This window comes from Budorcas taxicolor, chromosome 5 (assembly GCF_023091745.1).
Source record: "Budorcas taxicolor isolate Tak-1 chromosome 5, Takin1.1, whole genome shotgun sequence".
Classification (NCBI taxonomy): Eukaryota; Metazoa; Chordata; class Mammalia; order Artiodactyla; family Bovidae; genus Budorcas; species Budorcas taxicolor.
The window spans coordinates 39,164,206-39,180,831 of record NC_068914.1 but is presented as its reverse complement, the minus strand read 5'-3'; the positions used below and the strand labels follow the sequence as shown (position 1 = coordinate 39,180,831).

Below are 16,626 nucleotides of genomic sequence, written 5' to 3'. Positions count from 1 at the left end.
GGCTTCTTTTGAATCAGTTCAGTTCAGTCTCTCAGTCATGTCTGACTCTTTGAGACCCCATGGGCTGCAGCATGCCAGGATTCCCTCCATCACCAACTCCCAGAGTTTACTCAAACTCATGTCCATCAAGTCAGTGATGCCATCTAACCATCTCATCCTCTGTTGTCCCCTTCTCCTCCCACCTTCAATCCTTCCCAACATCAGGGTCTTTTCCAATGAGTCAGCTCTTTTGCATCAGGTGGCCAAAGTATTGGAGCTTCAGCTTCAGCATCAGTCCTTCCAATGAATATTCAGGACTGATTTCCTTTAGGATTGACTGGTTTGAATGGATTATCTTTTATTGTTGAAACTTTTTATATTACCTTGAAAGTCATAAACCTGTAAGCCTTTTTTTTAAAGAGGTCATATGAAGTAAGATATTTCTAATGGTGGTAAAATTTTGCAGTAGAAAGAATAATGCCGGGACATGGAGGACACGAATATAGAAGGAGCACAGAGGAGTGCAGGCAGGGCGTAGGTACTTTTGTGTCAGAGTTGGAGGTAAAGTGAAGATTATTTATATTCAGGGATTTCTTAGAGTATCCATAAAGAATTTGGAGAGAGCAGAGAAAAAATAGCCTAATCCTCAGTCAGTAAGCACGGAGAAGTATGGAAACAAGGACAAGACTGCATTTAGGAGAAATTCCTAATGAATAAAATGCTAACTCTTCACTCCAAGATAACTTGAGATTTTCCCAAATATGTCTAGTTATGCATAAGAGTGAACATGTAAAACGCATTTTTGTCTTTTTAATTGCATATTATGAAGTAGAAAACACCAATTATTATTACTGTCGTTATTGGAAAAAAGGCAGAGTGGCCTTTACTCATCTGTAACACTGGGTGGCACCAGAGCACTGCATCAAATGAAGTGAACTATAGCCTACTGCAGACACTTCAAAGCAAGACTAAGCTTGCCTCCAAAATGATACTTCTACATTCCCCTGATTAGTTTGTTCATGTCTTCTGAAGACCACTGTGGGTGGCCATTATTTATCTAAATCAGTTTTTAACCTTATATACCAATTAGTGTCCCCAAAGAACAGAAGTAATAGCACCCAAAGTATATTCTAAACTCTAATTTAAAACTTTACAGAAATAAAAGAGGACTTTATCTATAAACATTAAAAGGGTGCATCATGCCCCTATGCCCCAAAACGACAGAAAAGTGAACAGGAAGATAGTTCCTAGGGCAACTGACATCTCCAGAGCAGGACCTTAGTGAACTCACTTTCCCACAAAAAAAAAAAAAAGAAAGAAAGAAAGAAAATACAGGCAAAGCAATCAAAAGCAACCATTTCAGTACCAGGAAAGTTCACCAACCCATAGACTGAACGTCAGATCACCCACAAGAGGAATTATTGAACTTAGGTAAGACAGTAGGGTCTGTGACATTTTAACAGGAGCTACTGCCATCTCTCCTTCCTTTCCAAGCTCAGTGATCCACCCTACAGAACCCTGCTGCTGCTGCTGCTGCTAAGTCACTTCAGTCGTGTCCGACTCTGTGCAACCCCATAGACGGCAGCCCACCAGGCTCCCCCGTCCCTGGGATTCTCCAGGCAAGAACCCTATAGAAAGATAAAAGGATATTTTGAGCTGAAATGAAAAGACACTGGACAGCAACTCCAATCCACACAAAGAAACAATGAGCACCAGTAAAGGTATCTACCCAAGTATATATTAAAAACATATAAATATATTCTCCTTTATAACCCCTCTATTCTCATAGCTGCTTTTATGAGAATAAAAGGGGACTTCCATAGGGATTTCCCTGGTGGTTCAGTGGCTAAAACTCCATGCTCTCAATGTAGGAGGCCCAGGTCTAATCCCTGACCAGGGATCACATGCCACAACTAAGAGTTCACATGCCAGGACTTCCCCTGTGATCCAGTGGTTACGAATCCACTTACCAAAGGAGGGTTCTATCCGTGGTCGGGGATCTAAGATCCCACATGCCACAGGACAACTAAACCTGTGTGTCTCAACTAAAACCTGATTCAGCCCAAAATACATATAAATAATTAATAAACATTGTTTTTAAAAGAGTTCGCATGCCTCGAGTAAAGATTCTGCATGCTGCAATGAAGATGAGAGATCCCTCATGCTGCAACTAAGACACAGCACAGCCAAATAAATAAAACAAATAAATATTTTAAAAAATAAAGACAACTGCATAAAGCAGGAATTCCTCCCTAGTATTGTTCTAACATGCAACATACACATTTTCATTTTGTTAAGTGAATAAGTTTTAGGAGTCTATTTTTACTGTAGCAAAACTACTCTAACACAGAAACTGTTAGCTTGAAATAGTACAAATGTAATAAAACCTAAGAGTTGTCATTGTAAGGAAACATCTTACAGACTGGAAAGATGGAGACCCAGGTTATGCAGTTATACATTTTTTTGGTAACAATGTCCTCTTCAAGGACTCAGATAACCTACCAATAGCTACTGGAATTATGGTTCCAAAGAAAGAAACTGGAAAAGAAAAGAATATGTGGGAATATGTACTGTTCTGGGTCCATTTAGCAAAAAATAATTGAATTATTTCCAAGCAGAACACCAGAGCCCTGAGTAGCTTCAGCATGTAGCTGATTCACCAGCCTAAATAACTTCTTCTTACTTGGAAACAGATTACAATTGAAATAAATTAATTTCTGTTGCATTAGGTCACCAAAATTGGGGGATCCATTTGCTACTGCAGCTTAGCCTGCCCTAGCTAATATAAGAAACAATGAAAATAAATTAAGCATAGAAATCAAGAAAAATAACAACAAATTCAAGGAAAGCAGATAGAAGGCATAAATGAGTATAAATGCAGAAATTAATCATTAGAAAAGAGAAAAGCAATAGAATTAATAAATAAATACAAAAACACAAAAGTTTTGTTGGGAGGAGGACAATAAAGTAGATAAATCAATGGCTCTCCTGAATAGAAACAAAAGTAGAAAACATAACTAGGCAAAAAGAAATTTAAAGCAAAGAAAATAGAAAGAAAGAAATTAAAATAATCATATGAGAATATTTTGCTGAAGAATATTTAAATAAATGTGGGAACCCAGGTGAAATAGGTAATTAGGAAAATAAAATTACCAAATCTCAGCCCAGAAGAGAGAAAATCTAAAGCAAAAAATGACCTTATGGAATTAATAGAGAATATTATGAAATGGTACACATTCAAGAAGCACAAAACCCAAACTGTTGCACAGCAGATTTGTTCAAACTTCATGAGACAGGTAATTCCAGTATAATTAAACTGTTTCATAACACTGAAAAAGAAGAAAGACATTTCTGAATCCTTTATATGAAGGTAACATAACATATATTCCAAAAATTAAATAAAATATTGTAACCGTAGCTAATCACAATTATGAATATTGATGCAAAAATCCAAATTATACATTAGCAACCTGAATATAGCACCACATTAAAAGCAAAGGCAGGCTCATTCCAGGAAAACAAAGATGATTCAACCCCTAAAGGGTGCCATTAAAGAAGGTAAATTTAGTATGTCCATTATGAAAACCATTACTTAGTATAATCTGGGAACACTGGTCAATGTCTTAGAGAAGATATCACACGATGAAAACTTTAAAGGCTACCAAAGGAAACCAACAATGGATTCCCTCATAGCTCAGTCGGTAAAGAATCTGCCTGCGATGCAGGAGACCTGGGTTTGAGTCCTGCATGGGAAAGATCCCCTGGAGAAAGAAATGGCAACCCACTCCAGTATTCTTGCCTGGAGAATCCCATGGACAGAGGAGCCTGATGGGTTATAGTCCGTAGGATCACAAGAGTTAGGCACAACTTCACAGCTAAACAACCACCACCACCAAAGGAAATAAAAAGACCTAACAGAAAATTGTGAGCCTGGAAGATTTCAATGTTACAAATTTTGGGTGAATTAATTTGCATCCCTATTTAGGAAATCCCAGTTTAGGATTCCTAATTCCTAAATCCCAATCCCAATTCCTAAATCCAAATTTAGGAAACCCAAAGGAACAAACTAAAAATACATACAACATAGATAAATCTTACAAGTATAAGCTAATTAGCTCAAAAGAATATGTGTACATCCTGATTTCATGTGTAATACCTTTGAAAAGAGGTAAACCTAATTTATGATGTCAGGATAGGAGGTTTCCAGGTTTCTACTGATGTTCTGTTTCTTGATCTCTGGGCTGCTTACACAAATGAGATTAGTTTGTGTTCTGTATAGATAAGTAAGTAGAACTGCCAGGAAAATTCTGGAAACAACTATTAGTGAGGAGGATTAGTTCTAGCTGACACTGTAGTATTGTGGTCCTGGGGCACAGGTAAACAGAAATGTCAGAGAGATAGAAGGATGGAGGGGGGACAGAGGAAGATGTTAAGAGAAAACTTATATAAAATCAGTTTCAATAATCAAGGGATACTTTTCTACTATGACCTAGACTCCATAAAGGAAAAAAGATTCAACTATATAGAAGTTAAAAGAAAAAGAAAATTTTAAAAACTTCATTTAAAAAATCACACAGATAAACCAGAATGGAAAAGAATATAAAAAAGAACATATGTATACATGTAACTGAATCACTTTGCTGTACGATAGACATTAACACAACATTGTAAGTCAACTATACTTCAGTTAAATAAATAAATAAAAGTATTTGGCAAAAAAAAATTATGCAGAGAGAAAAAGTCTAGACACACTAGTAAAAATATGTGTACCTCATAGTCGATAAGGTACACATATCTTGATACACATATCAATATATGTACATGCAAGGTACACATATATTGATAAGTCATTTAATAGGCACAGACCTCCTAAATATCAACAAGAAATAAGGTCAACCAAAAATGACCAAAAGGAAAGAACAGTTCATAGAAAGGGTAATTCAAATGACTCAGATGCCTGAAACGATGTTCAGTCTCAGTCACAGTAAGAAAACTTTTTAAATATATACTCAGGAACTTCCTGGTGGTCCAGTGGTTCAGACTTTGCCTTCCAATGCAGGCAGTATGGGCGCAGTTGTTGGTCAGGCAGCTCTGATCCCACATGCCTCATGACCCAAAAACTAAAACATAAAACTGGCAATATTATAACAGACTCAATAAAGAATTAAAAATGTGTATGCAAAAATGAATAATTAGAACACGTGAATACACTGAAGATTTTTCAAGGTTCTTTCCAGGTAGATTCTAAGCATGGAAAATATTTAACAACGGGGCAGTCAGTCAAGGGAATAATAAACTGCTAGAAGAATATTAGTTTCACTTGATTCATGTCAATATATGGCAAAACCCACTACAAAATTATAAAGTAATTAGCCTCTAATTAAAATAAATAATTTTTTTAAAAAAAGAATATTAGTTTCACTTGCAAAAGCAGACTTAGAATCCATCAAAAGTAGGAAAAAATAAAGTTTTCAGTACCAAATTTAATATTAAGGAAAATCAGTATCTGGCATAAGAGGAAGCTGAGGCTCAGATTCTATGTGTTGAATATATCATGATGTGTTAATATTTTTTTAAGATGTTAAATTTCAAATCTTTGAGAGACTGAGGATTTGAAGGTTTTTTTTTAATGATATTCTTACTGTTCTAGAAAAACCAGTTTGTTCAAGAGCATTATTAGATAAGACAACACTCCTTGAAATAGATATTCGCTGAAAGGTTTCCCTCATTGAACCCTCAGCTTAATCAAGTGGCTCGAGAGAAGATCAGGAAGACATCAAATAATCCTGTGAGGAAGTAGCAAGCACAGACGATGCTTGACATTTCTAGGACACATTTTAGCCTTCACAGAACTTCACACTCACCAGTTCCCTCAGCATAACACAACTAACCCTAGAAGGTAACAATAACACCCAGAAAATCAGCGGGTCCACATGATGACTGACGCAGATGCTGTGGCTTTGGGCCCTGAAAACTTCTTACAGAGATTAGAACTCACATTGAGGCAGGAGAAAGGGGGACTGCAGGAACGGATGGAAACAGGGTAGCTACAGCTGGGATGCACCACCTTTGTGTTTAAACGAAGACAAGGTCAGCTGGGTTCATTTAAGAGTTCTGGAGAAACTTCCGCAGAAATGTAAAAGGACTAAGAAGGGCCTTCCCTGGCAGGCCGATGGCTAAGACTCCACGCTTCCACTGCCGCAGGGCAAGGGGTCCAGCCCTAGACGGGGAACTAACGTCCAACACACTACAAGGCCAAAATCTTTTTTAATTTTTAAAAATAAAAAGACTGAAAGAAAGTGGTTACTTCATGAGAGAACCCTGAACCACATCGATCAGGACTAAATTAGTGTATGCCCAAAGCAGTAATTTAGGAAAAAAAAATTCTTGGATTTAGTTTTCCTTCTAAGAATTTCAAAAGAGCTGTTTAATTTTGTTATCATTAATTCTCATGGTATTCATCCTATTCTTAAGTGAGTGTCTTAGTATTCTAATTTTATGTGTACTTTAAAAAATTGGACAGTTGAAACAAAAGCTCAAGGTCTCTAAAAAGGTCAGTGGTGTAACTTTGTTGTGTGTCTCGGTCTGTTTTAGGAAGCTTCTACTCCCATACTCCCAAAGGAGATTTGATGTGCAGGAAAATGATTCTTTTCATAGAATGAACACCACAAAAGAACAGGGACAGAGTAGATTTGTCCAGATTAGAAAAATCAGCTGATATAAACAGACCCATGAATCTGTGAGGCCCGAATCTAAGAATCAGACATTCTGATCAAGAACGTGAACTCACTGTATATTTCGTGACATAACTGGCAAGCTGCTGGCACTTAATCAAAACTAAACATAGCGAGTATAAACTCATTCTCTGTGGTTTAGTCACTGCCATATTAGGAGGATGAGTTGCTCTTTCTCTCTTTTTAAAATCCTCTTTGTCCTCAGCATCCTCTGTTTAGTATTTCTAGGAGTTTGTTAAGAATTAGTCATTATATTTGAAAAGAGTCCAGCAAATTACAAATAAAAGAAACTAATTCTGATAGGACAAAATGTACTCAAATGGCAACTCGGTGGAATGGCGACCTTTCTATCTCAGGTCCAAGGTCGTGAGTTTTGTAGCTTTCCTTTAGAAGGGATATCGTCAAGAATTTAAAAAGGCCTTGACTTTCTGAAACCACTCAGATTTTTACATTGTTGTATTATACAGTGAAGTAGTTCATTGTGCATCTGAGTAGCTCTGACTGGAATTTGTAACTGTAAGCGTAGACAGGCAAGGCGGCCAGTCTTGTCCGGTGATTAAAGTTACAGAAATTCTAAAAATCACGATGACTCGGTCTAAAGCTGAAAGCCAACTGAAACTTTGAGAATAAACAGCAACATGACACACAGACTCAATTCAAAGCATCAACACTTAGAAAACATGACAGTAAGCATTAACTTATTATTTCTGATCCATCATCATCAATGTTATTATTATTCATTTAACCCTGCATCTTTAAACTTATGAAAAGGAAGCTAGCTTCAGGAAAAGTTCATTTACAATTTCAACATACAGAATTGTTAAACAACAAGGGAACTATATTTAATATCCTGTGATAAACCATAATAAAAGGAATGTATATATATATATGTGTGTGTATATATATATGTATATAATACATGTATAACTGAATCACTTTGCTGTACAGCAGAAATTAACACAATTGTAAATCAACTATATTTCAATTTTTTAAAAAGTAGTCTTAAAAGAAAACCACTGAGGTCATGAGTTGGGCCTTTTCCACAATGAGGAAGTCCAAGCACAGTGTGAACTCCTTTGTGGTATCTGCTCACTTTATCTTTCTCCAGATAATTACCTGTCCCATTCCCTTCTCTCCTTCAAGTCTCAGATCAAATCTCCCCTTCTCAATGAGGCCACCTTAGCTCCCTCCACCTCCCCCCCACCCCCAATTTCTGAGCTATCTTTTCTTGCTTTTCTTTTTATTTTTATAAAATAAATTTATCAAATTCTAATATACAGTGTAATTTGCTTACTTATTCTATCTACGCTTTTAAAATATAAACTCCATGAGGGCTTCCCTGCAGGTTCACTGGCTAAGACCCTGCACTGCCAAGGCAGGGGGCCCAGGTTCAACCCCTGGTTAGAGAACTAGATCCCACCCTCCTCAGGGATGGAGTTTGCATGCCACAACTAAGATCTGATGCAACCAAATAAATTTACTATGGGCTCCATGACAAAAAAAGAACTTTCTTTGTGTCGTTCACCTAGACTGCTGACTGAAACTCAGAAAAAAAAAAATGTTGAATGATGAACCTAGTTGTTCTGTATAATCTGTCCTATCACTATTACATCTCTATTATTATTTGACTTTATTGTGGCATGGTTCATGATGAACGATAGCAAGAATACTGGTAGCAACACAGTAAAAGTTGATAATAAATGATAATAGTAATAAAAATTAGTTGCACGTGTGTATAATTTGGCTGACTCAAAAAACATTATGTTTTGTGATGTTACATGCTCCAAAGTCTTGGAAATTACCATGCTAACTTTTAATTCTAACCACCTTGTGAATATTTTTGAATTTTTCTTGGCAGATGACATTGATCTTTGGCATAGAAAAATATACCAAATGGAAGCCAAAAAAAGGATAAATATGTTTTCTGTTGAATTTTCTATTCTGATGTCTCCTTTGTGAATAGTAATTAATATTAAAATAATAAGAGGTAACATTTATTAGCACTAGTTAAGTGTTATACTCCAATATACTAGTTAAGTGAATCTTCAAAACACCACCATGGGGCAGATGCTATCGTTCTACAATTTTGCATAGACAATGGAAGAACATTCAATCATGTGATAAGTAATGACAAAGTCAAGACTGGAACCCAGGACTGTTGACAGACTCTTGCTGTTATACCAAATTATACCACATTGATAAAACATTTCACCACACACCATTTTCCAAGTGTTCAGTTCAGTTCAGTCGCTCAGTCATGTCCAACTCTTTGTGACCCCATGAACCACAGCACGCCAGGCCTCCCTGTCTATCACCAACTCCCGGAGTTCACCCAAACCCATGTGCATTGTGTCAGTGATACCATCCAGCCATCTCATCCTCTGTCATCCCTTTCTCCTCCTGCCCTCAATCTTTCCCAGCATCAGGGTCTTTTCAGATGAGTCAGCTCTTCGCAAAGTATTGGAGTTTCAGCTTCAACATCAGTCCTTCCAATGAACACCCAGGACTGATCTCCTTTAGTAGGGACTGGTTGGATCTCCTTGCAGTTCAAGGGACTCTCAAGAGTCTTCTCCAACACCACAGTTCAAAAGCATCAATTTTTCTGCACTCAGCTTTTTTTATAGTCCAACTCTCACATCCATACATGGCTACTGGAAAAACCATAGCCTTGACTAGATGGGCCTTTGTTGACAAAGTAATGTCTCTGCTTTTTAATATGCTGTCTAGGTTGGTCATAACTTTCCTTCCAAGAAGTAAGTGTCTTTTAATTTCATGGCTGCAATCACCATCTGCAGTGATTTTGGAGCCCAGAAATCCAAGTAATAATTTCCAAGTGTAATCCAAGGGGAATAATGAATGACAGCTGGCATTTCCAAAGTTCCAAGTCATCAATCAAAATGCTTTTTGTCTTAAAAAGTTTGAGCAATTCTATCAAACCGTTAAACTTCCTAATATTCTGTTTTATGTCTAGAAGAAGACCCAATAAAAGTAACTAAAACTTCTAAGAAACATTTTTTTTAATCCAAAAGATTGTTTCATGTCTTAAACAACTTACACAGTTTTGAGGGAATATTTTTCCTCATCCCTCTTTCTCATCTCTCCAGGGTTTCTCATCTCTCCTTACATCCAGACAACTCAGCTCATTTTTAAAGCCCTTTCTAACCTGACTTCCTTTCTCAACTTTTCTCCGGAAAATATCCTTTCCTGTCAGTGAGTCAACTCAATGGCCCAGGTACACCAGAATCCTTATTCTTTCTTCCTTATGTTTTCTTCTTCATCCTCTTACAATCCTATCTTTCCCATCCACTTGTTTACTCCACCAACCCTAAAAGTTCTCTCATCTGTTACACTGTCTCTCCATGAGGCCTTCCCTGGAGGCTCAGGTGGTAAAGAATCCACCAGCAATGTGGAAGATCTGGGTTCGATCCCTGAGTTGGGAAGATCCCCTAGAGAAGGGAAAGGCTACCCACTCCAGTATTCTGGCTTGGAGAATTCCATAGACTGTATAGTCCATGGGGTTGCAAAGAGTTGGACACGATCGAGTGATTCTCACTTCACTTCATTTCTCCATGAAGGTGACCAGGCATCCTGGGATTTCAGCCTGACTGGCTTCCCAGGTGGCTCTGGCCAAGGCAGGAGACGTGGGAGATGAGGGTTTGATCCCTGGGTTGGGAAGATCTCCTAGAGGAAGGCACGGGCAACCCACTCCAGTATTCTTGCCTTGAAAATCCCATGGACAGAGGAGCCTGGCCGGTATAGTCCACAGGGTTGCAAAGAGTCGGACATGACTGAAGCGACTTAACACACAGGCACTACCTTTCTAGTCTCATCTGCCACAGGAAACTCTCAGCCTCTAACAGTTTCCTGAGCCCTCTGTTTATTTGTACTCACACACCATTTTTCTATGAATCCTAGACATACTTAACTCAAATGGCATTCAGCAAAGCATGTCCCAGTGACCCCAAGCATAATAGATTGCTCCTTCAACTTGAGCCCAGGACACTTGGCTTATTCTTCTGTCCTGGCACTTATTCATTCTCTCTTATTCTCTAAGACTGAGGCTTTGTAACCGCCAATCCTTAGCCTAGTCTCCTACAGAGTAAGCGCTCCCTAAATATAATTAAATGAGATGTAGTCACACCTGGAAGGTTTGGTCCACCATCTCCGTCAACATAGAGCAGAGACCCACGGGTCTGTTCTGTGGATAATCACGGTTGAAACTGGAAATAGGGGTAGCATGGAGGACTAACGGGGTGGAGCGGGGAGGCCCTGACACGCTGCCCTGGGCGTTGCTTTCCCTTCCGCCGCAGAGGAAGAGAGGCTGGCTGCATCTCAGCGGTGGTCCGTTTCAGGAGGACTAATTATGGTGTTCCCTTCCACAGACCTCATCACGGGTAAATCCTCAAAGATGCAAGATTTTCTAACTTAATGAATGAAAAAATTTTAGAGAAGAAAGTACGTTTACACAAGAAAACCCCAAAGTTCCTATCTCTAGACCTAAAACAGTCCTTGCCCCCAAACATAAAAGCTTCCCTTTCCGACGCTGTTGGAAGGCGATCATTCGCTACGCGGAGTAAATGGAAGCGTGTGAAGGCCCTGCTTCCCAGGACATTTATGTACTCCGGTAAACGAGCAGCCAGCACATTGTCGAGGACTTAGCTTTCTGTGCACAGATTCTCTTGCTTTATTCGCCTTCCCTGGGCAATATGTAAGTTTACGGGCTCTAGCACCCAGTGGTTGCCAACGCCTCCTACACCCGAACCTGTGGGTTCCCAGGTCCTCTCCCGTTGGAGTCCACAGTACAGACGAAGGTGGGATTATCTGTCACCAAGGACGAGAGGCCGGGTCTTGCACACCAGTTCTCGTCGCCCCGTCAGTTCTGGGCTGCATGCCCAGGGAGCCGGTCTGCAACCTCGCTCCATTTGTTCGGACCTGTCCCAGGACGCACCACAACTCTCAGTCCAATCTCTGTTCAGTTTAAGGCACCAGATCGTCTTCATCTGCTGCCACCGCGTTCCAGACAACAGTGGAGAACAGTATAGGGTCTCCGAGCCTAACCTTGGGCTTCATTTAAATTCTCCCGAAAACCTCTCGCAGCCCGGGGCTGGCTCCGTCTCCCCGGACTCAAGGGTAAGGCGCACCCGAAGAGGTGGAGCGCGAGCCTCGGGGGCGGTGGGACCCAAATGGGTGGGGCCGGCCCAGGTGTGGTGGGGCCCGCCCTGGAGGTAGGGCGGCCCCTGGATGCGCGACGGGCCCTGGTGGGAGGGGGCCAGGCCTGGAGGGGGCGGGCCCAGGAGAAGGCGGACACTGGGGGCGGAGCAGGCCCTGGGGGCGGGGCGGACACAGGGTGAGGGGCGGGTCCCGTGAGGTGGGGCGGGCGCTGGAGGTAGGGCGGCCCATGAATGCGCGACGGGCCCCGGTGCGGGGCGGGACAGGCCCAGAGGGGGCGGGCCCAGGCGACGGCGGCTCCTGGAGGCGGGGTGGGCCCTGGTCGGAGGGGGGAAACAGGCCCGGAGGGGGCGGGCCCAGATGGCCGTGGACCGGGAGAGCCGGGCAGGCCCTGAGTACTGTGAAGGCTTTGGGGGCGGGACGGACCCGGGTAGGGAGGGCCGGGCCGGGAGGGGGTGGGCTCAGGCGGCTGCTAGGCCGAACGTGCCGCAGGCCGGCCGCAGGCCCAGCGCACCACCATGGCGAGGCAGGGCCGGCGGCCACGGGGACCGCCGCAGCAGCAGAGACAGCAGAGGAGGAACGGAGGCTGAAGACGGGGCCTCCGGGTAGTGGGCCAGTGAACCCTCGCCGTCCTTGAGCCCAGACTCCCGTTCCCTGCCTTTCTGGGCGCAGGCGGTGACCCCGCTGGACGATGCGCGCCCCCGGCCGCCCGGGAGGCTGAGCCCGCCGCCCGGTTCTCACCCTTCGCCACCGCCCACCATGGCCTTGCCCGGCGCCGAGGGCGCGCCTGACCGGCCGGGATCCCCGGCCCGGGGCGCCCCCACCGGCTCCGCGTCGTCTTCGTCCGCCTCCTCCGGCGGCTCGGCCTCGGCAGGAGCTGGGCTGTGGGCCGCGCTCTACGACTACGAGGCGCGCGGCGAGGACGAGCTGAGCCTGCGCCGCGGCCAGCTGGTGGAGGTGCTGTCCCAGGACGCCGCCGTGTCGGGCGATGAGGGCTGGTGGGCCGGCCAGGTGCAGCGACGCCTCGGTATCTTCCCCGCCAACTACGTGGCGCCGTGCCGCCCGGCCGCCCACCCCGCGCCGCAGCCCGCCAGACCGCCGCCGCCGCGGCCCGGCTCGCCCGTGCACGTCGACTTCGAGCGGCTGGAACTAAAGGAGCTCATCGGCGCCGGCGGTTTCGGGCAGGTGTACCGCGCCACCTGGCAGGGCCAGGAGGTGGCGGTGAAGGCGGCGCGCTGCGACCCGGAGCAGGACGCGGCGGCGGCGGCCGAGAGCGTTCGGCGGGAGGCCCGGCTCTTCTCCATGCTGCGGCACCCCAACATCATCGAGCTGCGCGGCGTGTGCCTGCGGCAGCCGCACCTCTGCCTGGTGCTTGAGTTTGCCCGCGGCGGAGCGCTCAACCGCGCGCTGGCCGCCGCCAATGCGACCCCGGACCCCCGCGCGCCCTCCCCGCGCCGCGCGCGCCGCATCCCCCCGCACGTGCTGGTCAACTGGGCCGTGCAGATCGCGCGGGGCATGCTCTATCTGCACGAGGAGGCGGTGGTGCCCATCCTTCACCGGGACCTCAAGTCCAGCAACAGTGAGTGGGGACGGTGGGGCGGAGGGATGGGGGACAGGAAGACTCAGCTGCGCCGGTCGCAGTCCACCTGGATAGGCTAGTCGACCTCCGGACTCCCTAAAAGCCTCCTGCGCAGACTTTCCAGGGCTCAGAGGTCCATTTGCACCCTGGTTACTTGCGTTGGAGCAGGTGACACACCTTGCTTTGTTGCTTTTAGGTGCCCTTTTTTTTTTTTTTTTTAAATTCAGATCAGACTTGCTTGCAGACCACACAGTTGTAAAAGATCTGGACTTTCTGGAAACCTCATGGTGCTGTTTGGCCTTAAGGTACAATAAGTAGTTCGTTTGGATAGAACTTTGCCAACTGAGGCCTTTCTCAAAACACATGCCCCCTGACGCCCCCCTCTTGTCTAGTGGCCTTCATCAACCTGCCCTTTCCTTCAGCTTACAAGCACTGTATTGAGGTCTCTTCTCTCCCACTTTCAATATGGCTTCGTGTCCTTTAACGTCTCCAAAGTGTTTTCATTCAGATGTCTCTGCCCGTGAAGTATGATTTCATTATTGGTTCAGTGGCTTGGGTGTTAGGGAATTGTCTCCAGACCAGAAACACCATTTTGTGTCATCATGCACATTTGGATTGATTTAAGAGCAAGTTCATTGTCCTTGTACAGGTACTTGAAATCCAGAAAACCTGGCCTGTATCATTCACTTTGTTTATAAATCAAAGTGCGTTTTACAGATGTCCATTAAGAACCGACAAGGGAACTCAGCCCAAATCCTATTAAATTTCATCATATAAAAGAGCTACTAGAATTAGCTTCGGTATTGAAGATCTCTTCACAGTCTTAGAATCAGGTGAAATCTCATGAGAGATTAAAGGATGCAGCCAGAACTGGCATTGGCCTACCACAGCTGCATGCGTTTCAACCTTGTAAAACCTGCTAGGACAGGAGCTGAGGCAAATGGAAACATTGCCCTTCTGCTGCACTGCAAGACAGGAGAGTGACAGGAAGAAAGGATATGTTTGTGGTGTGTTTATGCAGACTTGTTCTCCTATTCAAAATCCTACAGCAATGTACCTGAAAATGACTAACGTAGCGTTTCAGAACTGTAAATAATATGAGTGTTGGTAACTACAAATAAACACTGGATTTTTTTCTTTTCTTTTTTTTCAAATCTCATGACTTCTGTTGGCCCCCACGTCTTACAATTGAGATTGCAGCTGCTTGAGTGACAGGAACAAATTCTAAGAAAATATGGACTAGAAAAGTGGCAGGGGTGGTGTGCACCCTCAGAATCCTGACAGAGGCCACATGAGGCCATTTGCTTACTTTTGGACTGTGTTGCAGTAAAGACATAGCACAATTTCAAATGTACTAATTTTTGTAACTGCTTAACACCTGACCCAGTCTTTGTTACCAATTCAAGCTTATTGCCTAAACTATGCTTTTACTGAAAGAAATGTTTAACCTGCTGCCAAAGAACATGACCTGTGTGTCCCAGAAGCCCTACCCCTAGTGAGCCCACAAGCCTTGGTCTGCTGAGAGTTTTCTGCAGAACCAGGTATTTTAAGGATGGCAGCAGCATCCTGCTCATTCTGGTTCTTGTAAGTTGCTGTAGTTCTGTGATAGACATGGAACCTGGCATCCTTCAAACTTACTCTGTTGCTGTATGTCAAATCGCCAACACCAGCAAATAGTTTGGGTTGGACTGATCCTTAGACCCAGAAATTAAAGGGTCTGTAACTCTTACTTTTGCATTATGCTTAGGCTGTTCGGTTGGGTTTTAATAACGCTTAAGGTCCATACGACCTATTCACAAAGGCAGAGCATGTCTGCCAGTGGTGGTAAAAGCGCAGAAGGGCAGGTTAACCCATGTTCCAGTGTATAAATTAAAAAATTTAAAGTGCTAATCTATTAAATAGTGAAAAGAAACAGCATGACCTTGGAATAATAACATGGTTAAAAAGTTTTTATTGACACCAGAAAAACTTGTACCGTGGAACAAGTAGCTTACTGTGTCTCGGGGAGATATTATGTAATCTGAAGGTGATTATAGGCTGCAATTTAGTTTTTGAAAGACTTTTCACCCTCAGAGTAAGTTGCCAAACTTCCTGGAGCATTTTAATTTCTGTAATTGTTAGGCAGAGTGGAATTATCGCACTTTTAAAACAACTTAATTGGCTAGGTCACTCGCCTAGCCAAATATTTGTTACGATATGACCACTTTTACAGTTTTTAACTTCTATGACATAAGCATTTTGAATAGGGCCTAAAAGGTGCAGAGCAGGGTCTAGCGCGTTGTCTTATTCTGGCTCTGGTATTATTTATTCAGTGAATTAATGCAGGTCCCTTGGAACCCTCTTGTGATATATGAAGCCATAACTCCTTGTTGAGATTTCTTTCAGTACAGCAGAGACTCTATTACAGTATGTTTTGTTTGACTCTATTGGCTATTTGCTAATGGTGGTAGTGAGTTAATGATAATGTAAACAAGGTTTTAAAAAATCAATATTGAAATTTAGTGTTACTCTTTAGTCTGCTCTTGTAACAGAGAGCCAGAATACAACTACCTGGACCCGAGCTAGTAGAAATTATTGCCTTAAAACAAATGTTTAAATTTATCAAACTAAGATATGGCTCTTGATATATTTTCTTTCTTTTCTCATCAGTCTTTTTTTTTTTTAAGTCCTGTCATATCATTCTGAGACAATGTTTGTTGAAATAAAAACCAATCTTGTGATGTACAAACAATTTTGTCCCTTTTTCAAGAGACAACAAAAGATTGAAAGTTGAGCCAAATGAGCAAGTTTTAAGCATCATTTATGTTGTTGAAATATGCTAGGCCCTGTCACTCCCAAAGTAAATAGAAAATGCTTTGCTAAATCTGTGTACCACAACTAGAGAGCAATCCAAGGCAACCTTGGGTTACTGTGAAAAGGACCAGTTTTATATGCACTCAGAAAAGAGAAAAATCATTGTGAGCTGGAACTCATTTATTCAACAGAGTTTGAGGGCCTACCCTCTACCAGGGAGTTCTAGCCCCCAGGATACAGTGCGAAAGCAGATGGTAAACAGTGTTCCCCCAGCACCGAACTTAAGTCTCATAGGGAAGATAAATGGCTGCTACTGCTGATAAATGGCAGTCATGCAAATATCAGTAAGTGCTGTCAAGAAAAGAAAGCATG

General features: G+C 43.0%; 1 protein-coding gene across 1 annotated transcript in view; it reads left to right on the top strand.

The window, feature by feature from the left end:
• Positions 1–12,641: 12,641 nt before the first annotated feature.
• Positions 12,642–16,626, top strand: part of MAP3K21 (mitogen-activated protein kinase kinase kinase 21) — a 57,776-nt gene continuing 53,791 nt past the window's right edge. Inside the window, exon 1 of the mRNA XM_052640411.1 lies at positions 12,642–13,461. Within this exon, the coding sequence (XP_052496371.1) occupies positions 12,642–13,461 (820 nt within the window). The remainder of the gene's footprint in view (positions 13,462–16,626) is intronic.